We start from the raw sequence: 25,645 nt of genomic DNA, 5'->3' as shown, positions 1-25,645 counted from the left end.
CTTCATCCACAGGACCAACTTTACAGGCTCACTCCTGCCTGTGATCATTATCAGTAACACCAGTGGGGAAGGATTAATGTTTAATACTGAGGACAAAGTCGAAGGCAGAGGTTCCAGCTGGAAACAGAAGGTGTGACTGATCCTGAACAGCTGTGCAGTTTCCAGACAGCTGCTCTCTTCTCACAGCCTCAGCACCTCACTGTGCTTCCCCAGAGTACCAGCCCAGCCTCAGGGACTGGGACCTGACCCCACTCAGGGACTCTCTCCATTCCCCACCCCCACTCAGGAACTCTCCCCACTTTCCATCCCCACTCAAGAACTCTCCCCACTTTCCATCCCCACTCAAGAACTCTCCCCACTCAGAGACTCTCCCCATTCCCTTCCACACTCACGACTCTCCCCACTTGCAGATGCCAGCCCCCATCCACTCAGCCTGAATCTCCCCACTCTGAGCCCACTCCACGCGCACCGCATGCTTGCTCTCACTCTATCTGTCTCTCCAGCCACCAGCAGAGGAATCTGGGCAATGTTTTAAAATAATTTATTAGGAATTTTAAAGGGATCTCCAGAGTGGAATAAAGAGAAAAGAACAGAGAGAGAGTGAATTCTCAGGGTTACAGTGTCGTTGAGGACCTTGGTCAGAGTGTAAAAATAACTGACTGGCTGAAAAGCAGACAGGTCTGTATCTTTACAGCCACCACCCCCCTCCCCCCTCCCCCCTCCCCAGTGCTGCCGCGCACCCCAGGAGCGACAGGTACCCCACAAATTAAAATTAAAAACAACAATAAAATTAACAAAATAAACCGGTCAGGAAGAAAAAATACAGCTTTGTTTATTAAATAAAATCGTAAAACGCTTTCCTGAATGCCACTGTATTACCATTATTATTATTATTTTAGATAAAATAATTTATTGCTCTTTAAGTCTGTTAAATAACTACAGTATTGGTGTCACCAGTAGTCGTGTGATGCTCTCTCTGTGCCCAGTGTCTCGCGCGCTGGGGGGGTCGGGGGGGTCAGAAATCCTTCACGATCCCACCAGCCGGTCAGGAGTCTCTCTCTGTGCTCCTTGATGTTCCGATGCGGGATAGCGAGGTGATCCCACAGCTCTCTGCCTGACTGGGAAACAGAGAGCCCCCCTCCCTGCCCTGCAGCGCACCGACACACTGGAGGAGCCGAGACTGTCTGTGTGGACAAGCTGAGATGCTGGCGGTTTCTATAGCAACCTCGACACCCCCCCCCCACCAAACAGACCCACGCTCCTGTACCCCCAACAGCCTGCGCCAGGCCCGGGCCCCAGAGAGGTGCCCCCATCTCTCCTCAGTTTGTCCTTCATTTTAGTCAGAGGTCACAAACGAGCGGAACAGCAGAGAAACGACAACAGAGCAGCACAGCCACGTCTCGAGAAGCAAAGCAAAATAGAAACTCGGGGGGTGCTGGTGGCAGGCCGCCACTCCTGTACCCCCAAACCCCCAAACCCCGGGCAACGCACACTGCTGTCTGACCATCCCGCAGACTCAGCTCCTCTATTTACAATATCTTACAGGAAAAAAACAAAACAGCTTTTAAAACCAATTCTGGAAAAATACTTTTTTGAATATTACAAAGGTTTTTTTTTTCAAACTAGCAAAATATACATTTTTGTTTCCTGTTTTTCGCATTTGTTCAAAAAGCATTTTTTTCGGCGTTTTGCTTATTGGTGCTCTGTGCTGTGTTGTAAGACGCGGAGGTTAAACACAATCAGACGCACAGTCTCGTGCAGGACGAGCCCCTCTGCCCCCCCGGGCTCAGGGACCACGTTACTGCCGACAATACAATATTCAGCCCACAAGAACACGAAAGTCCAAATAATATTCCTCCAAAATAAAGTAAGAATAAATGGAAGCAAAAATAAAACAAAATAAAAGAGGGATGTTCAGCACATTTTCTAACACAATCACAAACCATTTTTCCGCTCAATTTAAAGAAGCTCTATAGACCTCCTGGCGCAACAGGAAGATGCCAACAAACAAACAGCTTTGAAAACTACAAAAAACCTACAGGTTTACAGGAAGGAAGACAGGAAGCGGAGTCTGAGAGGAAGTGATGTTAGTACAGGAACAGGAAGAGAATGATCTTCAGTCGGTGGGTGGAGTCCAAAGGCAGGGTCATTTAGGGCCACCACAGCCAATCCATGTGCAGTTTATAAGAATGCAGCAGTTAAAAGAAAACTGATTGGACCACAGCAGCTTTAACCCCATCTTCTTACTGGCAGACAGAAAGCCTGAGGGACACAGAGACAGAGAGGTCAAGGGAGGTCAGGTGATATCACCACATCACTGAAATGGACGTGGTCTCAGGCGTGAGAACAGAAGGTATGTTTTTGTAGAGACAGCAGTGAGTATGCCTCTGTTTCTCAGATTCTCAGTGGCTCCAAGTGGCTCAGATTCTCAGTGTCTGGCAGTGTCCTTCCAGAACTCACCTGTCTCAGTGGTAGCCATTAGTGAACGCTGTAGCGATCAGAGGACCCTAAGGTGAAGGACAACAGAGTTAGAGACATGGCAGCAAAATTCTGTCAAACCCTCCCAATGAATGTCTCTGTGTCACATATACTCTGCGCATGTCAGTCAGTGTGAGGCTGTGGGAACGGGAGCTCGGAAGAGAAGTCTATATTTCCACAATGTCACCAGAATACTTCTCAAAGCAGCCAGTGCAACACAGGACACCTCAAGCCAGTGGTGAGGTGTCTTCTGACGTCATGTTTTTGGGTGTTATGTAACAGACAGCTGTAGTGCTGCTCTTCAGTTTGACAAAGAAGCTGAACATCTTGCTTTTCCACTGAGTCAACCCAGAGGACTTCTTCAACAGTGAAATACAAACCATGAGACACAACAGGAAACTATGTGTAAGTGCATTTAAAACCAACAACAGGAGGCGAGTCTTTACACACAGGGTTGTGGGAGTCTGGAACAAGCTGCCCAGCTATGTTATTGAAGCTGATACCCTGGCTTCTCTCGAGAGATGTCTGGACGAGACCCTTGGGCCAATGAGCTGCTCACGGGCCTGGGGGGTTCCAGCCTCCAGCTGCATGCCGTGTGATAGACTCACCCCCAGGCTGTGTCCGAACCCCGTGCTGGGGGCGGGGCTGGCAGCGCTGATGTAACTGCTGACTCCTGAGTCCTGGTTGGCTCCATACAGGTCTGCCATTGGCCCAGGGCTGCTGGCCCCCAGGAAGCCCCCGGAGCGGGAGGCGGTGGAGCCTGAGAGAGAGGGCTGGTGTCAGTTTCCTTCATGCTCGCCCTTCGCCTGCGTTCACGGGCCACATCAATGCTCTAACAGCTCAGAGGGAATGCTCGATTTTACTTTGATATCAAGCTGCGTTACAAACTGAATTTAGAGAGGAGAAGAAGGGACAGAGAGGGGGGTGGGAGTAGAGAGGGAGAGGGGAGAATGCAAACACGGCACAGATACAGAATGTAATGTGGAGCAGCGCCCCCTACCTGTACCTCTCACCACTGCAGCAGCTGCGGCGGCGGCCGCCATTGGTCCATACGCTGTGAGAGGAATGGCTGAGAGAGAGAGAGGGGAGAGGAGTCAGTACGACAGCATCTCACCCATGGCACCGAGATCAGGGACAGGAGGCAGGGAGGAGGGACTCATGCAAAGGATGAATAACCACTATGCACAATCATGTGATCGACTGCATCAAGCCCGGACCACCCCTGAGACTGGAATTGGAAAAAAGGGCAATCGGCAAGAACGAACCAAGAAACCAGAAGAAACCAAGCGTGTTCAAGCCAGAGCAAAGAGCCTGAGCTGCACTGACTGGGCAGGACAGGTGTTCACAAACACTGTGGCACACTCTCATTCTCTCTCTCACAGTGTCACACACTCACAGTCTCACACTCATACTCTCACTCTCTCTCACACACTGTCTCACAGTCACTCACACTCTCACACACTCGTTCACACTCGTTCACACATACACTCACTAACATTCTCACTATATCACACTCACAGACTCGTACGCTCTCACACACGGAGAGGAAGACAGGAGGACAGGAGGACAGGACAGGTAGCATGCTGCTTGTAAACTTCAGGAGCGTGAACTGACCTGTGATCTCGGGGGGGTGGGGTGAAGTCAGGAGGGGGGTCCTCTCTAAATGGAATTCTAGAATAGAAATTCAGAGAATCCTTTAACAGCACAGCAGGGCAGCTCATGGAGAGAGGGAGGAGAGGAGGCAGGGAGGCAGGGAGACATGAGGGACCCAGAGAGGGGTGAGAGACAGGCGAGAGGTGGTCAGGCTCACAGTCCACAGTGTGAAAGAACAAGAGTGAGCAGAGACCTGGCGCTCGAGGGAGACCTGAACCTGACCTGCAGCTACGCATCCCCCAAAACAATTCCCCCTTTCCAGCATTTCTCTGGGAAGGGGGGAGGGACAGACATGACGCCCAACTCCCTGAAATTTACAAGCAGCCAGTGAAAGAGCCAGAGAAACAAACAGACAGTCCCCTGTACATGTGAGTGTGCATATGTGTGAGTGTGCATGTGCACGAGTGAGCGTGCATGTGTGTAAGCATGCACGTGTGTGACACCCTCCTTTCCAGTCACTCCCACACTCTGCTCCCTCAGCTGGCAGCATGAGGAGCTGCAGTGCCCCCTGTGCACTTGCCTGCTGGCTATCACAGGGCAAGTGCACAGGGGTACCATATATGCTCACTGCTCAGCATCATCAGGACCTACTTCAGCAAGCTGCTCTGACGAGACTGACAGGCAAAGGTACTCTGAGGAACAGGAGTTCGGCACCGCGCTGACTGAATATATGGTAACAAGCATGAAATCCAGTGCCGACTCTGGCACAGGGGCACCTGGTAAAACCTGGAATGGATCAGAGTGACGTGTAACTGGAGTCTGTCTACCATCTCTGAAATTCTTGTTCCATTTCTCTGAACATTTCTCCTGCCCTTCACATCTGCTGGCCTCCTTCTCGTCTCACTACTTTAATCACATTAATTACTGCCAGCCCCCACCCCAATCAGCCAATCATGGAACGGAGCAAGGTGGGAGGGCGGTCTCACCTGGGAACTGGTAGGTGTAGCCAGGAGTGATGCCAGTGTAGCCGCGGCTGGCGTAGGTCGCTGCCTGGAATCCTGGGTAACCTGCGCAGGAGAGAGCATTCAGGTGAGGATGGGGCAGAGGGTCATCTCCATGGAAACAGGACCAGGGAGCACAGAGATATGCATCACTTGTTAAACACCGCTTAAATCCATGAACAAGGATTTTTGTGCATTAACACAATTAATACCACTGAAAACAATGTGAATCTGACATAGCAGACCGTATGAATTGTCTTCTCAATAACCCCTGTTCATTTGAAGGTTAGAATTGTCAGCTGTGCCCTATGACAGCTAACTCTACATAGGATATATACTTATCAGTAATTCTGTCTTCAGGTGGAGGTGTGATACGAACTGATAAAGATCATCTAAAATCAGAAGAGAAAAGTACAGCACATCGCTTTGCGGAGCGAGGTCAGTGTAGCTGCACACTCACACCACCAGAGGGAGCCTGGGCGCCAAACGTGAGTCAGTCGGAGCTCCAAAGCCCCGCGCTGGGGTCTGGTGTGTCTGTCCTCTTGCGGGTCTGTTGTTCATAGTGTTCCAGTTTGGGTTTTTATTAAAACAAAATCAATAAACCTTTGCTGATTTTGTTTCCCTTCTAAATACAAAATGTGAGTTGAAATTGGTGTAAAATGAATAAAAGCAGTTTTAATTGGAGAAAATGATCAATGCTAACATATATACTTTTTGACAATGTCTACACGTGTTTGACCGGTTTCTGTTTTTGTACACGTTTGGTTTTTGACTTCTGAGAAGCACCATCATCCTAACTATCATCATTTCACCCTGGCCTTTACCCAGCATGGCCTCCTAATAACCCCCCTCTCTGAACTGGCTTCTTCACTCTGCTCTCCTCCCCACTGAGAGCTGGTGTGTGTGAGAGGACTGGCGCAGCACCCAGGTGGTGCTGCACACTGCTGGTGGAGGTCCCCAGTACCTGTATAGCACTTTGCAGAAAAGTGATATATTATTATTATTATTATTATTATTATTAATTATCCTGCTGCCTAAATCACTGTGGTATCCAGGCAGCCATAAACAAGGGTCACAACAAGCCCCACTGTGTGAGTGGCTCTCCATTGAGTGTGTGGAGGGTGTTTTACATTTAACAACTGGTTCAGCTTCCAAACTGAGATATAAAACTATCCTTCAACCCAATATTTCAATTTCATAAAAATGAGTAAAATGAGTGAAACAGAGACTCAGAATTAATCCCAGTGAATCAGTAAAATATCAGGTAATTTGTAGCAGAAAAAGTGGAACCCTAGTTAATTAGTGGAGGCAAAGAGAGACAATTTTGCCCAATCAGTGGCCAGATGCCCGTCCCAGCCGATCACAAGCCAATCAGATGTCCTGGGGTTGACGCTGAATAAGGCAAAGGTTTCCTACCCAGCATGCCGATTCCTAGCATGAAGGCGTCCATCCCATAGGGCATCACTCGGGAACGCCCCCGCGCAGAGCCTGTCGGTGACATCACTTCCTTTGGCTGAGCTTTCTTACACTCCACCTGCAAGACAGAGTCATGTCTCACTGTCACCCCCACAGACCCACCCCGCCACTCCCACAGACCCTCCCCCCTGTCACCCCCACAGACCCACCCCCCCACTCCCACAGACCCACCCCGTCACCCCCACAGACCCTCCCCCCTGTCACCCCCACAGACCCCCCCCGCCACTCCCACAGACCATCCCCCCTGTCACCCCCACAGACCCCCCCGCCACTCCCACAGACCCTCCCCCCTGTCACCCCCACAGACCCCCCCGCCACTCCCACAGACCCACCCCCCTGTCACCCCCACAGACCCAACCCCCACTCCCACAGACCCCCCCCGTCACCCCCACAGACCCACCCCCCGTCACCCCCACAGACCCCCTGCCACCCCCACAGACAAGAGTTTCTAGACACACACTATACACGCCCATTGTAACTGACAGACACACCCACTATGAGACACCGCTGGTCCCACAGACACAGAGCCTTTCCCTTTTCCTCCTCACCATTTTGTTGTTGATTTCATGGAAGTGAATTTCGCACACTTTCTCCACAACATCTTCATTCTCGAACGTCACAAATCCGAAACCTGCAGTGCAGACACAGACACCTCTCAGTGTGAGCAGCTCCTCTCTCCCAGTAGCAGCCCCGATCTTCACATTGCCTTCCTCAGTCCCTCCTCCCTCCACATCTCTGCACATGCCAGGTCCACAATGTCCTGACTCAGCCCCCTGCCTCCCTCTGTTTCTCCCTCTCTCGCTGGAGGATTTAGCGCTGAGCTTCTCCCCGTCACAATCAATCAGTCAGCAGGCTGGGAAAGAGGTTTACCCTGAGCTCTGATTAACCAGAAGGCTAATTAGACCAGCCCCGTTCCGTTTGGTCACCTCAGCAACTCTCCCTGATCCCAGTCCAGCCCCAGCGAAGGTTGACCCTGCTGAATGAGCAGTGGGAAATGTGCTCTTTCCTCGCTGATCCCTGTGCATCCCTGTGGCTCTGTCTCGCCCTGAAGGACGACAGCGCTGAGGGACGCTCAGGCAGTGAGCAGAGGCTGCGAACACCACACCACCAGGCTCACCAGCAGGCCCGGGCTCCTCAGACTCCTGAGACTCCCCCTCAATACCTCACTGGTGCCCTCTGACCTCACGAGATAATGGTAAGGTTTCCTCTCCCTGGCGGCCAGCGTGGAACCCACAGCCCCTTCTGATTGGCTGACAGCTGCAGGGACTAACCTCTGTGCCGATTGGTCGTCTTGTCGAACATGAGCATGGCGTCGTCGACCTGCAAGGCAGACAGACGGTCAGGCACCCTGCACAGCGAGTGGAGCAGAGCGCCCCCAGCAGGATACAGGGGGGCCGGTGCACACTTTCCAAACAGGGGTTTAGCAGGGTGTCACATACATGCATATAAAAGAACAGGCCACTGGAAAGTCAATAATTCCAGTGTATAATAATGATCAGGCCCAACTTGGTGTTACTTTACATTTCACATCCTCATCCAGGTTCTTTGTTTTCTCACTGCAGCCTGAGGAGCACGTGTGAGGCACAGCGCCCCCCAGTGGTGTGAAGCACCAGGCCACCTGGTCCGCACCAGGAGAGGGAAGGGTGTCTGCCTGCTGGCTAGAGCTTCCTCTCAAGGAGCAGGAGCCAAGGAGAGCGGGTGAGCGTGCAGGCCGGGCTGCGGGGCGCTCTGGGATCGGGGGGGGACCCCGTCCTCCCTCCACCCCAAGTTACAGCCGAGTCTCAGCTCGCAGCTCGCTCTCTCAATAGAGCTCTCGCGGGGGGGCTTTGAGAAACTGTGTGCCATTCTCTGGCCTCCCTTTCACTTCCCGCAAAGTTTTGCATTGTCATGGAGACGCGGAAAAGAATTTCTATAAGGAGGCTTAACCTCCCCCTCCACCCCGAGAGAGGGGGGCAGGAGAAGAGAGCGCGGGGGGAAAGAGAGCAGGGCAGAGAGAGAGGGAGGGAGGGAGAGAGAGAATGAGAAAGAGGGCGCGAACAAAAGACTTCTGGCTCTTTGTTGTTTGTTGGCACAGACTGCTGTCTGTCCGCTTCCTTACAAACAGCTCCCCTCCCCCTCTCACACACACCTCAGAGAGAAACTTCGAGGGGCTGTAAAAGCTCTCTGTGCTGCACCTGAGCCTGCTCTCGCTCTTGGGTGTCTGTTCGTGCTCTGCGCTCAGTCCCCCTCTGCCTGCGAAAGGTCACAGGGTCAGGGCGTCCTGCCAGCCTGCCTCTCACACTCTGACATTTACACTCCCTGTCTCTGCCCATCTCTCCCTCCGCCGTCTGCCGCTGCTTTCTCTCGAACCCTGGACCAGGACCCAGAGAAGCCGTTGCCCCTACCCTCCCTGCCCCTCTGCCGACGGGGCTGTGCCTCTGCTCTCTCCCCCTGTGTCCCTCTTTCTATCACAATGCATCCAGTCAGGCGCTGTAATCGGGAACCATATGGCTGACTGGAGCCCAGCGCCCTCGTTCTCTGTCTCTCTTTCCCACATTCTCCCTTAGTTAGTCTTTAGTTCTCCAAATGACTGACTCCTCTTTCTCTCACTCTCACCCCGATGCTTCACACATCTCTGCCTGTCTCACCACACTTCCTGGAGAAACCTGCCCCTACACATGTGCCTGTCTCACTGCACTGGAGACCTGCCCCCTCAACCTGTACCTGTTTCACTGCCCTAGAGACCTGCCCCTTCCACGTGTACCTGTCTCATTGCATCGTCTGTTCCAGGTGCAGCTGGGAATCTCATTGCTTTAGGGAACAGCATCAATTCTGCTACAACTGGAATCCAGTTCCAACCTTAATAGCCACGTCCTGGACTCAGCCAGTCTCTCTGTGGAAAAATCCTGGCATTTCTAATTAGGCTCTGGGCACAGCCAGGAATGGTGGTCTCTGGCTGGCAGAGGTGTGGAGTCTGGCTCAGTAATTCAGACCTCACAGGACACAGACAGGCAAGAGACGGGAGGCAGGTCCTGTTCTCAGTGATACTAGCATGCAGTCCTGATGCAGAGAGACACCTTTGTTACATATTCCCCACTGCCTCCCTGCTCCCTCTCCCTGTCTTCTTGCACTGCGAACAACATGACTCCGGCACTACACCGAGAGGAGCACAAACAACTAAACTCCGGCACAACGCAGACAGGAGCACAAACAACTCAACTCCAGCACAACACCGAGAGGAGCACAAACAACTCAACTCCGGCACAACGCTGACAGGAGCACAAACAACTCAACTCCAGCACAACGCTGACAGGAGCACAAACAACTCAACTCCGGCACAACGCTGACAGGAGCAGTACCCACACACAGCTGTCAGACAGCTCTAACTGGTTCATAGCCCACAGAACTCTGCCCTCGGTCTCCAGAGGTGGAGAGTCCCTCCTTCACAGCAGCCTGGACTGCTGACCACGAAACACTGCAGCCTGGAAGAGCACCGAGCTGACAGAGACCCCCAGCACACAGACCCTCGCTGACACAGACAGGATCTTCTTCCCACAAGGTCCCCAGTCACCGTGCTGTGAGATAGTGTGTCAGACTGTTTAAGGGTGTGTGTGTATAAAACTGTGTGTGTAAGAGTGTGTCTGACCTGATGAGAGTGTGTCAAATTGTGTATCTGTGTACGTGTCTCAGACTGTGTGTAAGAGTGTGTGTGTCAAACTGGCAGAGTGTGTGTGTAAGTGTGTGTCAGACTAGAGGAGGAAGTGTTAGATTGTATGTGGGTATGTATCAGACTGCATATAACAGTGTGTGTCAGGCTGTGTCGATGTGTGTGTGTACTTTTAGCTCTTCAGTGTTATTACTGTGGAGTGCTCCCCCCCAGGCCACTGAATTGGGACGAACAATAGCTCTGCCCGGGACGGCCTGCACTGGCCAGGTCTCCATGGCAACCAGGACTCCGAGGAGGGGCCCTGCTGCAGCTGCTACATGAGATTAGTTCAGGCCCCGTTAATCCCCCCACACCCACCTCACCGCACCTCCTCTCCTTCTCCCTCTGCCTCTTTCCCTGTCCCTCTCCCTCCACTGGCTCTGTCCTCTCCACTCCTGTCCACACATGCACCGCAGGCTAGCCTCTGTGCACTCCCTGCACTCTCACCACCCTCCCACTGTGCTCCCACTGAGCTCACTGCACTCCCACTGAGCTCACCGCACTCCCACTGAGCTCCCACTGAGCTCACCGCCCTCCCACTGAGCTCACCACACTCCCACTGCACCCCCACTGAGCTCACTGCACTCCCACTGAGCTCACCGCACTCCCACTGCACCCCCACTGAGCTCACTGCACTCCCACTGAGCTCACTGCACTCCCACTGCACCCCCACTGAGCTCACTGCACTCCCACTGAGCTCACTGCACTCCCACTGAGCTCCCACTGAGCTCACCGTGCTCCCACTGCACTCCCACTGAGCTCACCGCGCTCCCACTGCACCCCCACTGAGCTCACCGCCCTCCCACTGAGCTCACCACACTCTCACCGCCCTCCCACTGTGCTCCCACTGACCTCACTGTACTCCCACTGAGCTCACCGCCCTCCCACTGAGCTCACCGCCCTCCCACTGCACCCCCACTGAGCTCACTGCACTCCCACTGAGCTCACTGCACTCCCACTGAGCTCACCGCACTCCCACTGCACCCCCACTGAGCTCACTGCACTCCCACTGAGCTCCCACTGAGCTCACCGTGCTCCCACTGCACTCCCACTGAGCTCACCGCGCTCCCACTGCACCCCCACTGAGCTCACCGCCCTCCCACTGAGCTCACCACACTCTCACCGCCCTCCCACTGTGCTCCCACTGACCTCACTGTACTCCCACTGAGCTCACCGCCCTCCCACTGCACTCCCACTGAGCTCACCGCACTCCCACTGCACCCCCACTGAGCTCACCGCACTCCCACTGAGCTCACCGCACTCCCACTGAGCTCCCACTGAGCTCACCGCACTCACTACACTCCCACTGAGCTCACTGCACTCCCACTGAGCTCACCACACTCCCACTGCACTCCCACTGAGCTCACCGCACTCCCACTGAGCTCCCACTGAGCTCACTGCACTCATTACACTCCCACTGAGCTCAACGCACTCCCACTGAGCTCAACGCACTCCCACTGAGCTCACACTGAGCTCACTGCACTCCCACTAAGCTCCCACTGAGCTCACTGTACTCCCACTGAGCTCACCGCACTCCCACTGAGCTCCCACTGAGCTCACCGCACTCCCGCTGCACTCCCACTGAGCTCACTGTACTCCCACTGAGCTCACCACACTCTCACTGAGCTCACCGCACTCCCACTGCACTTCCACAGAGCACATTCAATCCAACCTTCAGTTTTAAACCTCTGAAGCAAACAGAGGGGCAGAGGGGAGACCGGGGCAGACTGGAGGAGAGGCAGAGGGGGGAGACTGGGACAGACTGGAGGAGAGGCAGAGGGGGGAGACTGGGGCAGACTGGAGGAGAGGCAGAGGGGGGAGACTGGGACAGACTGGAGGAGAGGCAGAGGGGGGAGACTGGGGCAGACTGGAGGAGAGGCAGAGGGGGGAGACTGGGACAGACTGGAGGAAAGGCAGAGGGGGGAGACTGGGGCAGACTGGAGGAGAGCCAGGGAGGGGAGACTGGGGCAGACTGGAGGAGAGGCAGAGGGGGGAGACTGGGGCAGACTGGAGGAGAGGCAGAGGGGGGAGACTGGGCAGACTGGAGGGGAGACAGAGGGGGGAGACTGGGCAGACTGGAGGAGAGGCAGAGGGGGGAGACTGGGGCAGACTGGAGGAGAGGCAGAGGGGGGAGACTGGGCAGACTGGAGGAGAGGCAGAGGGGGGAGACTGGGGCAGATTGGAGGAGAGGCAGAGGGGGGAGACTGGGGCAGACTGGAGGAGAGGCAGAGGGGGGAGACTGGGGCAGACTGGAGGAGAGGCAGAGGGGGGAGACTGGGCAGACTGGAGGGGAGACAGAGGGGGGAGACTGGGCAGACTGGAGGAGAGGCAGAGGGGGGAGACTGGGGCAGACTGGAGGAGAGGCAGAGGGGGGAGACTGGGCAGACTGGAGGAGAGGCAGAGGGGGGAGACTGGGGCAGATTGGAGGAGAGGCAGAGGGGGGAGACTGGGCAGACTGGAGGGGAGACAGAGGGGGGAGACTGGGCAGACTGGAGGGGAGACAGAGGGGGGAGACTGGGGCAGACTGGAGGAGAGGCAGAGGGGGGAGACTGGGGCAGACTGGAGGAGAGGCAGAGGGGGGAGACTGGGGCAGATTGGAGGAGAGGCAGAGGGGGGAGACTGGGCAGACTGGAGGAGAGGCAGAGGGGGGAGACAGGGGCAGACTAGAGGAGAGGCATAGGAAGGGAGACTGGGCAGACTGGAGGAGAGGCAGAGGGGGGAGACTGGGCAGACTGGAGGGGAGACAGAGGGGGAGAGTTATGTCAGTTCCATCATGTGTTTATGTGCAGCCTGGCACTTTGGGGGAACACAGACTCAATTACAGAGAGATAAACACCTTTCCAAACTGGTCAAAATACTGCTTGACGTCCTCAATCGTAGTGTTCACTGATAAGCCGCCTACGAAGATCTTCTTTGTCCGAGTCACCATCTGAGCATGAGAGAGAAAGAGTGTCCATGAGGCAGATGCAGACACACACACAGTTTCCTTTGTGCCTCTCCGGAGGCCAGGCTGTTGTGCTGAGAACCTGGTCAACACCTTGCACAGGTGACCAGGTGAGCATTAGTAATGGAAGGAGGCTATTGATAGCAGACTGTGACTGTAGCTATAGGGTAACCAGGATACCCATTTAAATTATATATACAGCCATAAAACAGCAAATATAATATTACTAGCTGTGAAACGTCTGATTATATTTAAAAACAATCATAGGGTAAGCACCTGCACAGGAAACAGGACAGTCCCTTAAAATCCAGCAAGGGGATCAGGGACCTGAATTCTGAACAGTCTTACGACACTCTGTACTCTCAGTGGAGGGACTTCATCCTTTAAGTGAGCTACACTGTGAATGTCATCTTACACTTTCACACACTGTCCTTCTCCCAGGTGAGACCCAGGCCAGAGAGAGGAGAGAGAGGCAGGAGTGACAATTGACCTACCTTGGGCTGCGCTCTGCGGGGGAATGCAACTTTTGGGTCGATCTGTAAGAGACAGAGGCGAGAGACTGAGAAATAGAGAGAGCAGCTCTGGATAAAGTCAGGCTCTGACTCACTCAGACACTTAAACTCCTGCTAAACTCTATTTTATCAGGTCTTCTGAGGAAGACCTACATCCCTGCATCAGAGCTGCATCTCCAGGCCGGAGCTAGAGGCGTTTCCACAGACATTGTCACACCAGGACAAGGGGTACGACAGTAGGAATGCGGGTCAGTCCAGCCCACATGTCCTCAGCTCCGACTAACCCAGCCTGGAGTATCCTACTCCACACCAGTCGCACCAGTCACGCTCAGCCTGGGCGTCACAAGAATACTTCCACTGGTCACAATGCACTTGGAAGGACTTCGTGTTGCCAGCCATACAATGCTCACTGTGGTAAACACTGCTCCTCCGTGATCGTAGCCTAGTGTTTAGGAGTGCATTAATTTCACAAGTTGACACACTGAACAGCAGGGCACACTGCTTGAACAGCGCTACCAGGAGGAGACGACAGTTCAGTGTCACACTGCGGCGAAGCACGGAGCTGCGAGGTCATGAGGGGGTTAAAGGCGGCCGAGGCTGCTCCAGCAGCAGACCTGCATCTCCAGGGAGATGAGGTTCGGAGGAGCTGTCAGGCCCATCTGCGACAGCCACGCGGGTGGCTGGGGGGCAGGCAGAGTTACACACACAGCCCCCAGGGCCCGGACACCCACCTCCTGGGGTACTACCAGCCGTCTGGGCAGGGAGCACACTGGAGCTCCTCACTGCCAGTGCCCCAGCCCACCTGCCTCTCTCCCAGCTCATACACACACTCCTGCCTCTGTCCCAGCTCACACTGACACACTCCTCTCTCTGTCCCAGCTCACACACTCACACACACACACACACCCCTTCCTCTGTCCCAGCTCACACACTCACACACTCCTCCCTCTGTCCCAGCTCACACTCTCACACACACACCCCTTCCTCTGTCCCAGCTCACACACTCACACACTCCTGCCTCTGTCACAGCTCACACACTCACATACTCCTCCCTCTGTCCCAGCTCACACACTCACACACACTCCTCCCTCTGTCCCAGCTCACACACTCACACACACTCCTGCCTCTGTCCCAGCTCACACTGACACACTCCTCCCTCTGTCCCAGCTCACACTGACACACTCCTCCCTCTGTCCCAGCTCACACACACACACACTCCTGCCTCTGTCCCAGCTCACACTGACACACTCCTCCCTCTGTCCCAGCTCACACACACACACACACACTCCTGCCTCTGTCCCAGCTCACACACACACACACTCCTGCCTCTGTCCCAGCTCACAAACACACACACTCACACACTCCTGCCTCTGTCCCAGCTCACACACACACACTCCTGCCTCTGTCCCAGCTCACAAACACACACTCCTGCCTCTATCCCAGCTCACAAACACACACTCACACACTCCTGCCTCTGTCCCAGCTCACACACACACACTCACACACACTCCTGCCTCTGTCCCAGCTCACACACACACCCCTGCCTCTATCCCAGCTCACACACACACACTCACACACTCCTGCCTCTGTCCCAGCTCACACACACACACTCCTGCCTCTGTCCCAGCTCACACTGACACACTCCTCCCTCTGTCCCAGCTCACACACACACACTCACACACTCCTGCCTCTGTCCCAGCTCACACACTCACACACACTCCTGCCTCTGTCCCAGCACTGCTCTGCTACAACTCTGGAATCCCACACATGGAACCAAATTACACCCAGACACACGCACTGACAGCCACACAGTCTCTCAGACACAAACACAGTCATACTCTCCCACACTCACAGACTGCCACACTCTGTCTCACACACACAGCTTGGTCCTGTAAAGGCACAATAGTAGACACTGGCACATTGACTGAGGCACACTCACACTACTGGACACTGACAAACTATCTCACAATGCAATGTGCGTCAATCAGTATCAATTCTCAAATAATTCTCTAATGAATTCTCTTTAATACAATTCTCAGTTACATATAGAAACACTATATTATGCTTTAAATAGATCACCCAATTTAAAAATAACTTATTTTTAGTGGACAGTTCCAGTATGCATTATTTATTTTTAAAAAACAAACAATTAAGACATTTCCAGGACAACAGTCTCGGAAAACCCCACTGCTCCACAACCAGCAATCAATCTGTAAGTCAATATCGGGAAGCCCGTGGGGTGGCTCTCCAGCAGCACTATGGTGAGGTTACAGGCAGGTCTGGGGGACTACCAGGGGCCCAGCTGAGGCCCCCTGACTGCTGACGAGACTGAGGAGCTGTGTCCATCTATGGGGTCACTTCACAAGTTCAGAGGTCGGGCTCATTGCCACTGGTTGTGAGGGACAACCTGGGCACCAAGCCACCACCCAGAACAGGTCTTGCCACCCCTGGCTCATTCAGGAGTCCCGGCACCTTCTCCCAGGTCCCTCAGCTGCGGCCAGAAGACCACATGGCTTCCTCTGAGGTCCATAGCACCTGGATTACTGTCCCACAGAGCTCCCGCGCATTACACACGCAGCTCCTGCCAGCCCTGCAGTCCGTGTGGGAAGTTCAAGCCAGGCTGGTTTCCTTAAGATGGATTATTGGCTCCTGAGATCCACACTATAAACAGCCAGGGTGAGCCCTCTCCCCCACCCCCACCCCCGGTCAGCTGATCCAAGCTAATCTCACCCCAGCCCCCCAGAGCACATGGTGGCAGCTGGCTAGCCAGTCCAGGGACACAGGGATACAGGGATACAGCACACAGCAGCCTGATCCACATCAACCTGTTCCAACCAGGGCTCTTGTCTTAAGTGCTCTGCATTAGAATGTTAAAGTATACACATGTGATATTTCAACTACAAAAATGTACTCAAAACCAGAAACCATGCTTGGGCTTTCTAGTCAGCTGGACAATTCTTCCTGGAAGCTCTCTGTTGAACCTGGAGTGGATCAATCCTCACTCCAATGGGAGTGTGCTTCAGTGCAGGTGAAAAAAATATGTTTTTTTCCATTTGACTCTTCACTGCTGTTTTTAACAGCTAATTATAATCTTTAACACTACAAATCCAAAATCATCCAGTACACAATTCTGCTTTAACTGCTGTTACCAACACAGAAATAAAAATACTCTTCACTCAAACTACAACCTGCATTTATAACATAAATCTCTAAATCTTTTTCACTGTTTAAAACTTTCTTATTCCCCTCCTACTGACTCAGGTAAGGTGTAAGGAATTGCCCCCCACCCCCTCTGACCCAGGACCCCTCTTCTCCAGCGGGGTGCACTGTTCCTTGGGACACCCCCCCACACACACACCCCACTGGGACACCCCCCCACACACACTCCACTGGGACACCCCCCCACACACACACACCCCATTGGGACACCCCCACACCTCCATACCCCACTGGGACACCCCCCCACACACATTCCATTGGGACACCCCCACACACACACTCCACAGGGACACCCGCACACACACACACACTCCACTAGGACACCCCCACACACACACACACACACTCCACAAGGGCACCCCCCAACACACACACTCCACAAGGACACCCCCCCACACACACTCCACTGGGACACCCCCACACTGGAGAGCAGAACTGGGGTAGGAAGTCAAAGCTGAGCCACTCACTCTCATCCTCTCTCTCTGTGATGAACTGCTTGTTTTCTTTCTTCTCGTCAGCGTGACTCTTGCAGTTCGCTGCCTGTTCAGAGCCCCAGTGGGGACATTCCTGATGTTGCCCAAGGAGAAGGAGGCCAGGATGACATCCACTCAGAGAGAGAGAGGAGACAGACAGGAGAACCTTCATTCACGCAGAGAGAGAGGAGACACAGAGAGGAGAACTCTCATTCACACTGGGAGAAGGAGATACAGACAGGAACATCTTCACTCAGAGAGAGGAAAGACAGGAGGACATCCACTCACAGACAGAGAAACAGTTCCCACAGTATGGCTGTTTGCATTATATAAAGAATAGCCTCCTGCACTAGACTGAGCTGTGTTGGTGTCTGCTCAGGACTGTGCTGGGTGTTTACTGTCTGAGCCAGAGCTGTCTGGTAATCATGGCAGCCTTCTGTGTGGGTAAGCAGCAGGTAAAGTGTTGTGGTGGGGCTCAGGAAGGTGTGCAGGGAGGGGACGAGGGGTTGCTATAGAAACAGTCTCCCCATAGCGAGCCAGATGTACAGTGACATCACTATAGCGATTCCCACAGTAACAGACTGACTTAGCCACTCCGCTGGGAACATTCCACCATGACTCTCCCTGTTTTCTCTACACGTCTACCTCTTATATGCCACTGACTCCCTCTCTCCCTCTGCTTCCTCCCCTACCCCCTCACTCACAGTCGAGAAAAGTAAGACTCAATGGCTGAGGAGGTATGCAGCTACAAACACAATGACACAGGACTATGGAGAATCTGAATAAGCCCCCCCACACACACACACTTTACCCCCTGGGGGTTCGTCAGTCATCCCCATAGCGACAGGCAGCTTGCATTGTCACTGGGCCCGCCCACAGCTGCCTACTTCTTCACTGATCAAAGACAAAGACAGACACACAGCACAGACAGAGCTCTGTGAAGGACAGACACACAGCACAGGAAAGACAGACACAGCTCTGTGAATAACAGACACACAGCACAGACAGAGCTCTGTGAAGGACAGACACACAGCACAGGAAAGACAGACACAGCTCTGTGAAGGACAGACACACAGCACAGACAGAGCTCTGTGAAGGACAGACACACAGCACAGGAAAGACAGACACAGCTCTGTGAAGGACAGACACACAGCACAGACAGAGCTCTGTGAAGGACAGACACACAGCACAGGAAAGACAGACACAGCTCTGTGAATAACAGACACACAGCACAGACAGAGCTCTGTGAAGGACAGACACACAGCACAGGAAAGACAGACACAGCTCTGTGAAGGACAGACACACAGCACAGACAGAGCTCTGTGAAGGACAGACACACAGCACAGGAAAGACAGACACAGCTCTGTGAATAACAGACACACAGCACAGACAGAGCTCTGTGAAGGACAGACACACAGCACAGGAAAGACAGACACAGCTCTGTGAATAACAGACACACAGCACAGACAGAGCTCTGTGAAGGACAGACACACAGCACAGGAAAGACAGACACAGCTCTGTGAAGGACAGACACACAGCACAGACAGAGCTCTGTGAAGGACAGACACACAGCACAGGAAAGACAGACACAGCTCTGTGAATAACAGACACACAGCACAGGAAAGACAGACACAGCTCTGTGAATAACAGACACACAGCACAGACAGAGCTCTGTGAAGGACAGACACAGCACAGGAAAGACACAGGACACACAGACAGCCCTGTACAGACCAGAAAGATAGACTCAGGCAGCTACACGACAGACAGGTCTGTATAGAAAGAAAAATAAGGACCTACAAGACAAATGCACAAAACTGTACCTGACAGACTCACAAGGTGCTGTTCATTCATGCCCTGTGAGCCAATGTTTTTGACAATTATTCATAAAGCACTTTTCCTTATTCTGCATCTTTCACAGAGCTGTGTCAGTCCTACTGTCCCGAAGACAAGAAAGCACACTGTCTGCAATACAGAACCTCCTCACTTAGACTGGCCATTCAGAGGGACTGATGCCACACAGTGCAGTTCAGGCAAGGTACAGTGTGTCTGAGAATACAGTTTACTGTACAGTGCAGCAGGGCCATAACCAGACTCCCACTGCACAGCAGTCTGGTCCATTCCAGGTGTTACTAGGATCTGCAGGCTTCTCGCAGAGCGTCATCACTTGGGAATACAGATTTCACACTTGTGATGTGATTTGCGGAAAAAAGAGCTCAGACAGGTGTGGTTAGTAGACTACAAAATACTGTATATTTTCAGTGGTGCAATTAGTACAAAAACCTGCAGCTTAGAACACCTGAAATGGGTCAAACTGGTGTGTAATACGAATGTGATTGCTTTTCATGCTACAGTGAAAGTGGGTTTTCACTGTCGTATAGTACAATGTCTACATCTAAATTATAAAAGTGCACAGTGTCTAATGCATGTAAACACTGTTACACTGTCTGCAGTACAGTATGACAGAGTCTATAGTATACTATCTACCATACAGTGTCTACAGTACAGTGTAACAACATCTATAGTATAGTATCTACAATATACTATTTACAATGCAGTAAGACAGTGCCTATCGTATACTATCTACAATATAGTGACCACACTACAGTATGACAGTGTCTACAGTATGTTATCTATAATATAGTGACTACAATACAGCACAGTATAACAGTGACTATACTATATTATCTAAGATGTAGTGACAATGGTAAAGTAAGAGTGTCTATACTATAGCGTCTACAACATTGTGACTACATTACAATATGACAGTGTCTACAGTATCTATAATATAGTGACTACAGTATATCACAGTATGAGTGTCTATAGTATAGTATCTAAAATATAGTGACATTGATGAAGTAATACACAGAGTCTATACTATAGTGTCTACAACGTAGTGTCTACAGTACAGCATGACAGTGTCTATATTCTAGTGTCTACAGTACAGTATGACAGTGTCTATGTTAAATTAACTACAAAGTATTATCTACGGTATTAAGTGTCTTTAGTATAGTGTCTGCAATATACAGTAAGACAGTGTCTACAATACAGTGTAACATTGTAGTGTCTTTAGTATCTAAAACATAATGGCTACAGTACAGTTAGACACTGTGTCTATAGTATAGTATCTACAATACAGTGTAACACAGTGGCTATAGTATAGTGTCACAGTATCTACAATACAGTGTCTACAGTTCATTACTGTCTACAGTAAAGGTACTGTAAGTGTATGAAACAATGTCTATAGAAAAGTAAAAAGGTCTAAAAATAGTGTTATATATAAAGGGAGAACACAGTGTCTGTCGGTGTACCAGTCAGTAGAAAAAGACAAGTGTTCTGCCTGTGCAATAAGTCAAAGTAGTCACAGTGTATGCAGTGTCTATATTACAGTGTGTACTACACAGTGAACCAGTCACCGCAGTATTTACAGTAAAGATCAGTGTTTTCTGTGCAGTGTCTACAGTACAGTTCAGAGTGCACTGTGCAGTGTCTACAGTACAGTTTGGTGTACACTGTGCAGTGTCTACAGTACAGTCCGGTGTGCACTGTGCCGTGTCTACAGTTCAGTTCAGTACAGTGTGCACAGGGCAGTGTCTACAGTACAGTCCGGTGTGCACTGTGCAGTGTCTACAGTACAGTACAGTGTGCACAGGACAGTGTCTACAGTACAGTGTGCACTGTGCAGTGTCTACAGTACAGTACAGCTCAGTGTTTTCTGTACAGTGTCTACAGTACAGTTTGGTGTGCACTGTGCAGTGTCTACAGTACAGTTCAGTGTGCAATGTGCAGTGTCTACAGTACAGTTTGGTGTGCACTGTGCAGTGTCTACAGTACAGTTCAGTGTGCAATGTGCAGTGTCTACAGTACAGTACAGTGTGCACAGGACAGTGTCTACAGTACAGTTTGGTGTGCACTGTGCAGTGTCTACAGTACAGTGTGCACTGTGCAGTGTCTACAGTACAGTTTGGTGTGCACTGTGCAGTGTCTACAGTACAGTACAGTGTGCACAGGACAGTGTCTACAGTACAGTTTGGTGTGCACTGTGCAGTGTCTACAGTACAGTACAGTGTGCAATGTGCTGTGTCTACAGTACAGTACAGTGTGCACTGTGCAGTGTCTACAGTACAGTTTGGTGTGCAATGTGCAGTGTCTACAGTACAGTACAGCTCAGTGTTTTCTGTGCAGTGTCTACAGTACAGTTTGGTGTGCAATGTGCAGTGTCTACAGTACAGTACAGCTCAGTGTTTTCTGTGCAGTGTCTACAGTACAGTTTGGTGTGCACTGTGCAGTGTCTACAGTACAGTACAGTGTGCACTGTGCAGTGTCTACAGTACAGTACAGTACAGTGTGCAATGTGCAGTGTCTACAGTACAGTTTGGTGTGCACTGTGCAGTGTCTACAGTACAGTACAGTGTGCACTGTGCAGTGTCTACAGTACAGTACAGCTCAGTGTTTTCTGTGCAGTGTCTACAGTACAGTACAGTGTGCACTGTGCAGTGTCTACAGTACAGTACAGTGTGCACTGTGCAGTGTCTACAGTACAGTACAGCTCAGTGTTTTCTGTGCAGTGTCTACAGTACAGTACAGTGTGCACTGTGCAGTGTCTACAGTACAGTACAGTACAGTGTGCACTGTGCAGTGTCTACAGTACAGTACAGTGTGCACTGTGCAGTGTCTACAGTACAGTACAGCTCAGTGTTTTCTGTGCAGTGTCTACAGTACAGTACAGTGTGCACTGTGCAGTGTCTACAGTACAGTACAGTGTGCGCAGTGGAGTCTGCAAGTCAGCGCTCTCCCGCCCCATCCTGTCCCGGTAGCGCCTCCTCTCCCCGCTGCCTCTTTAAGAGCCGCCCCGCGCGGGTCCCCTGGTCGCCATGGTGACGAACACCGAGCGAGAACGCTTCTCTGTCGGCCTCCTGACAGGCTGCGGGCGGGGGGGTTCGCCTTTCTTCTCTCTGCGCGTCTCTCTCCCTTTTTTTCAAATTTTAAGCAGCTGGGAAGTGGAGCCGCGGAAAGCACAACAAAGAAAAAGACCCAAGTCGAGCTGCTACCTGCGGAGCGCGGCCTTCCAGGCGCGGACACGCGTGGGTTTCAAGATCCCTGCTTTGCGAGTTGCACGAAACATTTACCGACTGCACATACATAGATGTTAAAAAGCATCTCCTTCTGTCGGATTATGCCCTCCGTCACCCCTCCCTGGACACGGGACCGCCGCGGCCCATTTTAGAGAAGAAACTGGGTCAACTCACGGTCTTGGAGTCCAGCTCGTGTCTGGGCTGCGCCAGGACTTTGTCGACACCCGCCTGATCTACATAGGTGACGAATCCGAACCCCCTGCGAAAGAGAAGACGCGCTTAGCTCAGATGCGAGAAGGGGGTGGTCTGGTTGTCGCCCTTTAATGCTTGTGTTACAATCAAACGCCTTTATGTTGCTGCTGGGAATCTGCAGGAGCTGATGAAGCACATTCTCCTCCGACAGAGCGGATAAGAAAACGTGTTAAACTCCCGGGCCGCTGTGTTGTGGAAAGTTTGTACTGTCTTCTGTCTGGAGCCCGTTATGCCTCGAAATCGCACGGTTTTACAGAGTCGTTAGTCACAGCAGGATGCGCGGAGGGTGGGTTAGTGTTTGGGCCGGGGTCTGGCGCCCGCAGGCCGGGCCTGTGATAGGGCGGCTGGCCCGCTCACGCCCCCTCGCTCACCTCGATCGCTTTGTAACTGGATCTCGCATCACCATGCACTCCTTCAAGTCGCCGAACTTACTGAAGTATTCCTTCAGGCCCTCTGCAACACAGGCACAGACACAGAGTTAGTTCGCCGACAGAGGCGGCTCACGCACGCACCTGGACTTGTCCCAGTAACAACAGAAATACCCCGAGCGCCTCCCCTGTGCCCCGTCCCTCGGCCCCGAGCCTTGTCCGGGGGGGGTCTCTCTGAAAACCAGAGAGAGACGCTACACTGTAAGCAACACCCCCACAGGCTCGGGGAGCCGGGCTCGCACCCCCAGACTGCTGCCCTGAGAGAGGGGGACCCGACCGCTCGCAGCGTCCCGCGCTGAGCAGCCCCCCAGGCGTGACACGGATCCGGGGGGCTCTTTCCCTCCTGCCCCGAGCAGGGGCGACAGACCCGGGGGTGCCTGTTTTTCAACTCTTTCTGCCCGGTTACCGGCGCCCGGCACGGCGGGGGGATCGAGGACTGAGCCATTAATCCGCGCTTCCAGCTCTGTTTGCTTAAACTACCCCAGACTGCGACCCGGCTCAAAGGGAGCTTTGATTCGGTCGCTGCGTGCTCGCCGGTCTCCACTCTCCGCACAATAAGCGCCTTCTGGCAGAGCCCGGAGGGGTGAGTTGGTGCGCTCCGTGTGCCCCCGACCTGCGCGGACCGGCGAGAGGAGCAGTCACCCCTGCGAGCTGCCCTCAATCTCAGTCTCTCTCTGCCGCCGCTCGCTGCAGACGCCTCACCTTGTGTTGTCTGCCAGCTCAGACCCCCGATGAACATTTTGCTGTGCAAGAGAAGAAAAAACAAAACAAAACAAAACAGGGTGAGAAACTGGATCGGATAATAACTGTAACAATAACAAATAATATCGCGCACGGAGAGCAAGTTTAAACATCGGCCATGTTGGCCGCACAGGTCGACTTTGTTGAAACTCGCTCGGGCCGCCGGACCGCTCTGAGTGGGTCCTGCCCTCGGCTGAGCAGCGTGGAAAGTTGCGAGAGCGGCGGTCCCCGCGGCGGAGCGGAGCCACGGCGGCGGCGCAGCGCAGCTCCAGTACAGTAGGAGTACAGCACCGGAGCAGCGCGCCAGTCTTTGTGTGCGAGCGGCTGCCCTGTGCTGCCGGCCCGCAGCCCGCGGAGCGAGCAGGGAGCGCTGGGCTGTTACCAGGGGTCGTGGGGGGAGTCGGTGGACGACAGGCTGCTCTGGCTCCCTTCCGTGTCCATTCCTGCCTCCGTTCCCGTGCCGAGGGCCCGTAGAGTGTGCGGTGGGAGTGAGAGGAGAGCGAGCGGAGTGAGGGAGGAGGAGGAGGGGGGGCCGGGCCAGAAGGGCCTGTGTCTCTGGGAGGGACGAGCTGGGTTCACACACACAAACCAGCCAGGAGACTCCACCTCCCTCTCCACCTCTCCATCTCTGCCGCCCCTCTCTGACCCCTCTGCCTCTCCGGCCTCTCGCTGCGCCGGACCGCCCAGATGGGCCAGAGGGAGATAGGCAGGAGCAGCTCACTGGGCTGCTGGAGCCGAGCCCACGGGCCCGGCCGAGTCCAGCCTCTGACCCGCTGAGGTCAAGCGTGACTGACAAAGAGAGGAGAGAGACAGGAGAGAGACTGGAGAATGACTGGAGACAGGAGAGAGACTGGAGACAGGAGAGAGACTGGAGAGACAGAAGAGACTAGAGAGAGACAGGAGAGATGAGAGAGGGAGGAGAGAGACTGGAGAGACAGGAGACAGGAGTCTCTCAGGCAGAGTTACCACACCTGCCAGAATCACAGAGGGATTCTCTACTGTGATTAATCCTACTGGGAGCTGTTGAACTGGCAGCCCAGTGTGTGATCTCCTGTCACAGCCTGAGGAACAGTGAGTCTGTCTCCCAATAATGCTCAATATATTTACAGTATATGTAAATATTTTGTGATATGTATTTGTTGTAAATGTCTGTAATATGTAGATTTTATTTTTGTTTTGTTTCATGTTAATTCTATTTTATTTGCTTTGGCAACACTGATTGTACCTATCGGTCATGCTAATAAAGCACCTTGAATTGAAACAACAAAACTGAATTGACTGGAGAGAGACAGGAGACTGGAGAGAGAATGAATGACTGACAGAGTGGTGGAGTGACTGATTGACAGTGAGTGTCAAAGTGACTGCTGAGTGACTGATTGACAAAGAGACTGACTGAGAGAGTGACCAACTGAATTAGTGACTGTGACTGAATGGCTGATTGACAAAGTAACAGAGTGACTGACTAAGAGAGTGGCAGAGGAAGGTCACTCCTCCAGAGGAGGAGCCAAGAAAGGGGGTGGGCTTGTACAAGACACGCCTCCATCCAGGAACACCCGGACACTGTTCAGCCCTGCCCACTCCTCACCCCCCACCCAAACTACAGTTGTGCTTCACCTATATTACATAGTTGTGTCCCCTGAAAAAAACACTGCTGGTCTTCTACTTCCACGCAGGTGCCACCCACACACCAGTCACACCCCTGCCCTGCCCCTGCTCCAGCAGGACTACACCACCCTCCGTGTGGCCCAGCACCCTCCTCACAGTCCTGCCC

General features: G+C 52.9%; 1 protein-coding gene across 4 annotated transcripts; it reads right to left on the bottom strand.

The window, feature by feature from the left end:
- Nucleotides 1-525: 525 nt before the first annotated feature.
- On the bottom strand, nucleotides 526-24,428 carry msi1b (musashi RNA binding protein 1b). 4 transcript variants are annotated; one of them, XM_088935260.1, is made up of 15 exons: nucleotides 24,257-24,424; nucleotides 23,836-23,876; nucleotides 23,077-23,158; nucleotides 22,628-22,712; nucleotides 13,672-13,713; nucleotides 13,070-13,162; nucleotides 7,820-7,868; nucleotides 7,097-7,179; nucleotides 6,489-6,606; nucleotides 5,058-5,138; nucleotides 4,093-4,149; nucleotides 3,479-3,547; nucleotides 3,087-3,238; nucleotides 2,461-2,507; nucleotides 526-2,262 (listed from the first exon to the last, which is right to left on the bottom strand). In XM_088935260.1, the coding sequence occupies exons 1-14, from the start codon at nucleotides 24,313-24,315 to the stop codon at nucleotides 2,466-2,468; spliced, it is 1,053 nt and encodes a 350-aa protein (XP_088791386.1). In that variant the 5' UTR covers nucleotides 24,316-24,424; the 3' UTR covers nucleotides 526-2,262; nucleotides 2,461-2,465. The 4 variants fall into 4 exon arrangements, with proteins under 4 accessions (XP_088791386.1, XP_088791387.1, XP_088791388.1 ...); XM_088935261.1 differs by having other exon boundaries at nucleotides 3,485-3,547; XM_088935262.1 differs by lacking the exon at nucleotides 4,093-4,149 and having other exon boundaries at nucleotides 24,257-24,428.
- Between the last annotated feature and the right edge of the window lie 1,217 nt (nucleotides 24,429-25,645).

Source organism: Atractosteus spatula, chromosome 17 (assembly GCF_055471065.1).
Source record: "Atractosteus spatula isolate fAtrSpa1 chromosome 17, fAtrSpa1.hap1, whole genome shotgun sequence".
NCBI classification, from domain to species: domain Eukaryota; kingdom Metazoa; phylum Chordata; class Actinopteri; order Semionotiformes; family Lepisosteidae; genus Atractosteus; species Atractosteus spatula.
Note: the sequence above shows the minus strand (reverse complement) of the source record. Positions and strands in the feature narration are given on the sequence as shown.

Excerpts from the sequence above, each read along its gene's own strand:
- msi1b (XM_088935260.1), bottom strand. The coding sequence starts at position 24,315 with ATGGACACGGAAGGGAGCCAGAGCAGCCTGTCGTCCACCGACTCCCCC. Across the intron at positions 13,163-13,671 it reads CCCGCAGAGCGCAGCCCAAG|ATGGTGACTCGGACAAAGAA; the intron begins GTAGGTCAATTG and ends TCTCATGCTCAG. Across the intron at positions 5,139-6,488 it reads GCTAGGAATCGGCATGCTGG|GTTACCCAGGATTCCAGGCA; the intron begins GTAGGAAACCTT and ends TCTCCTGCGCAG.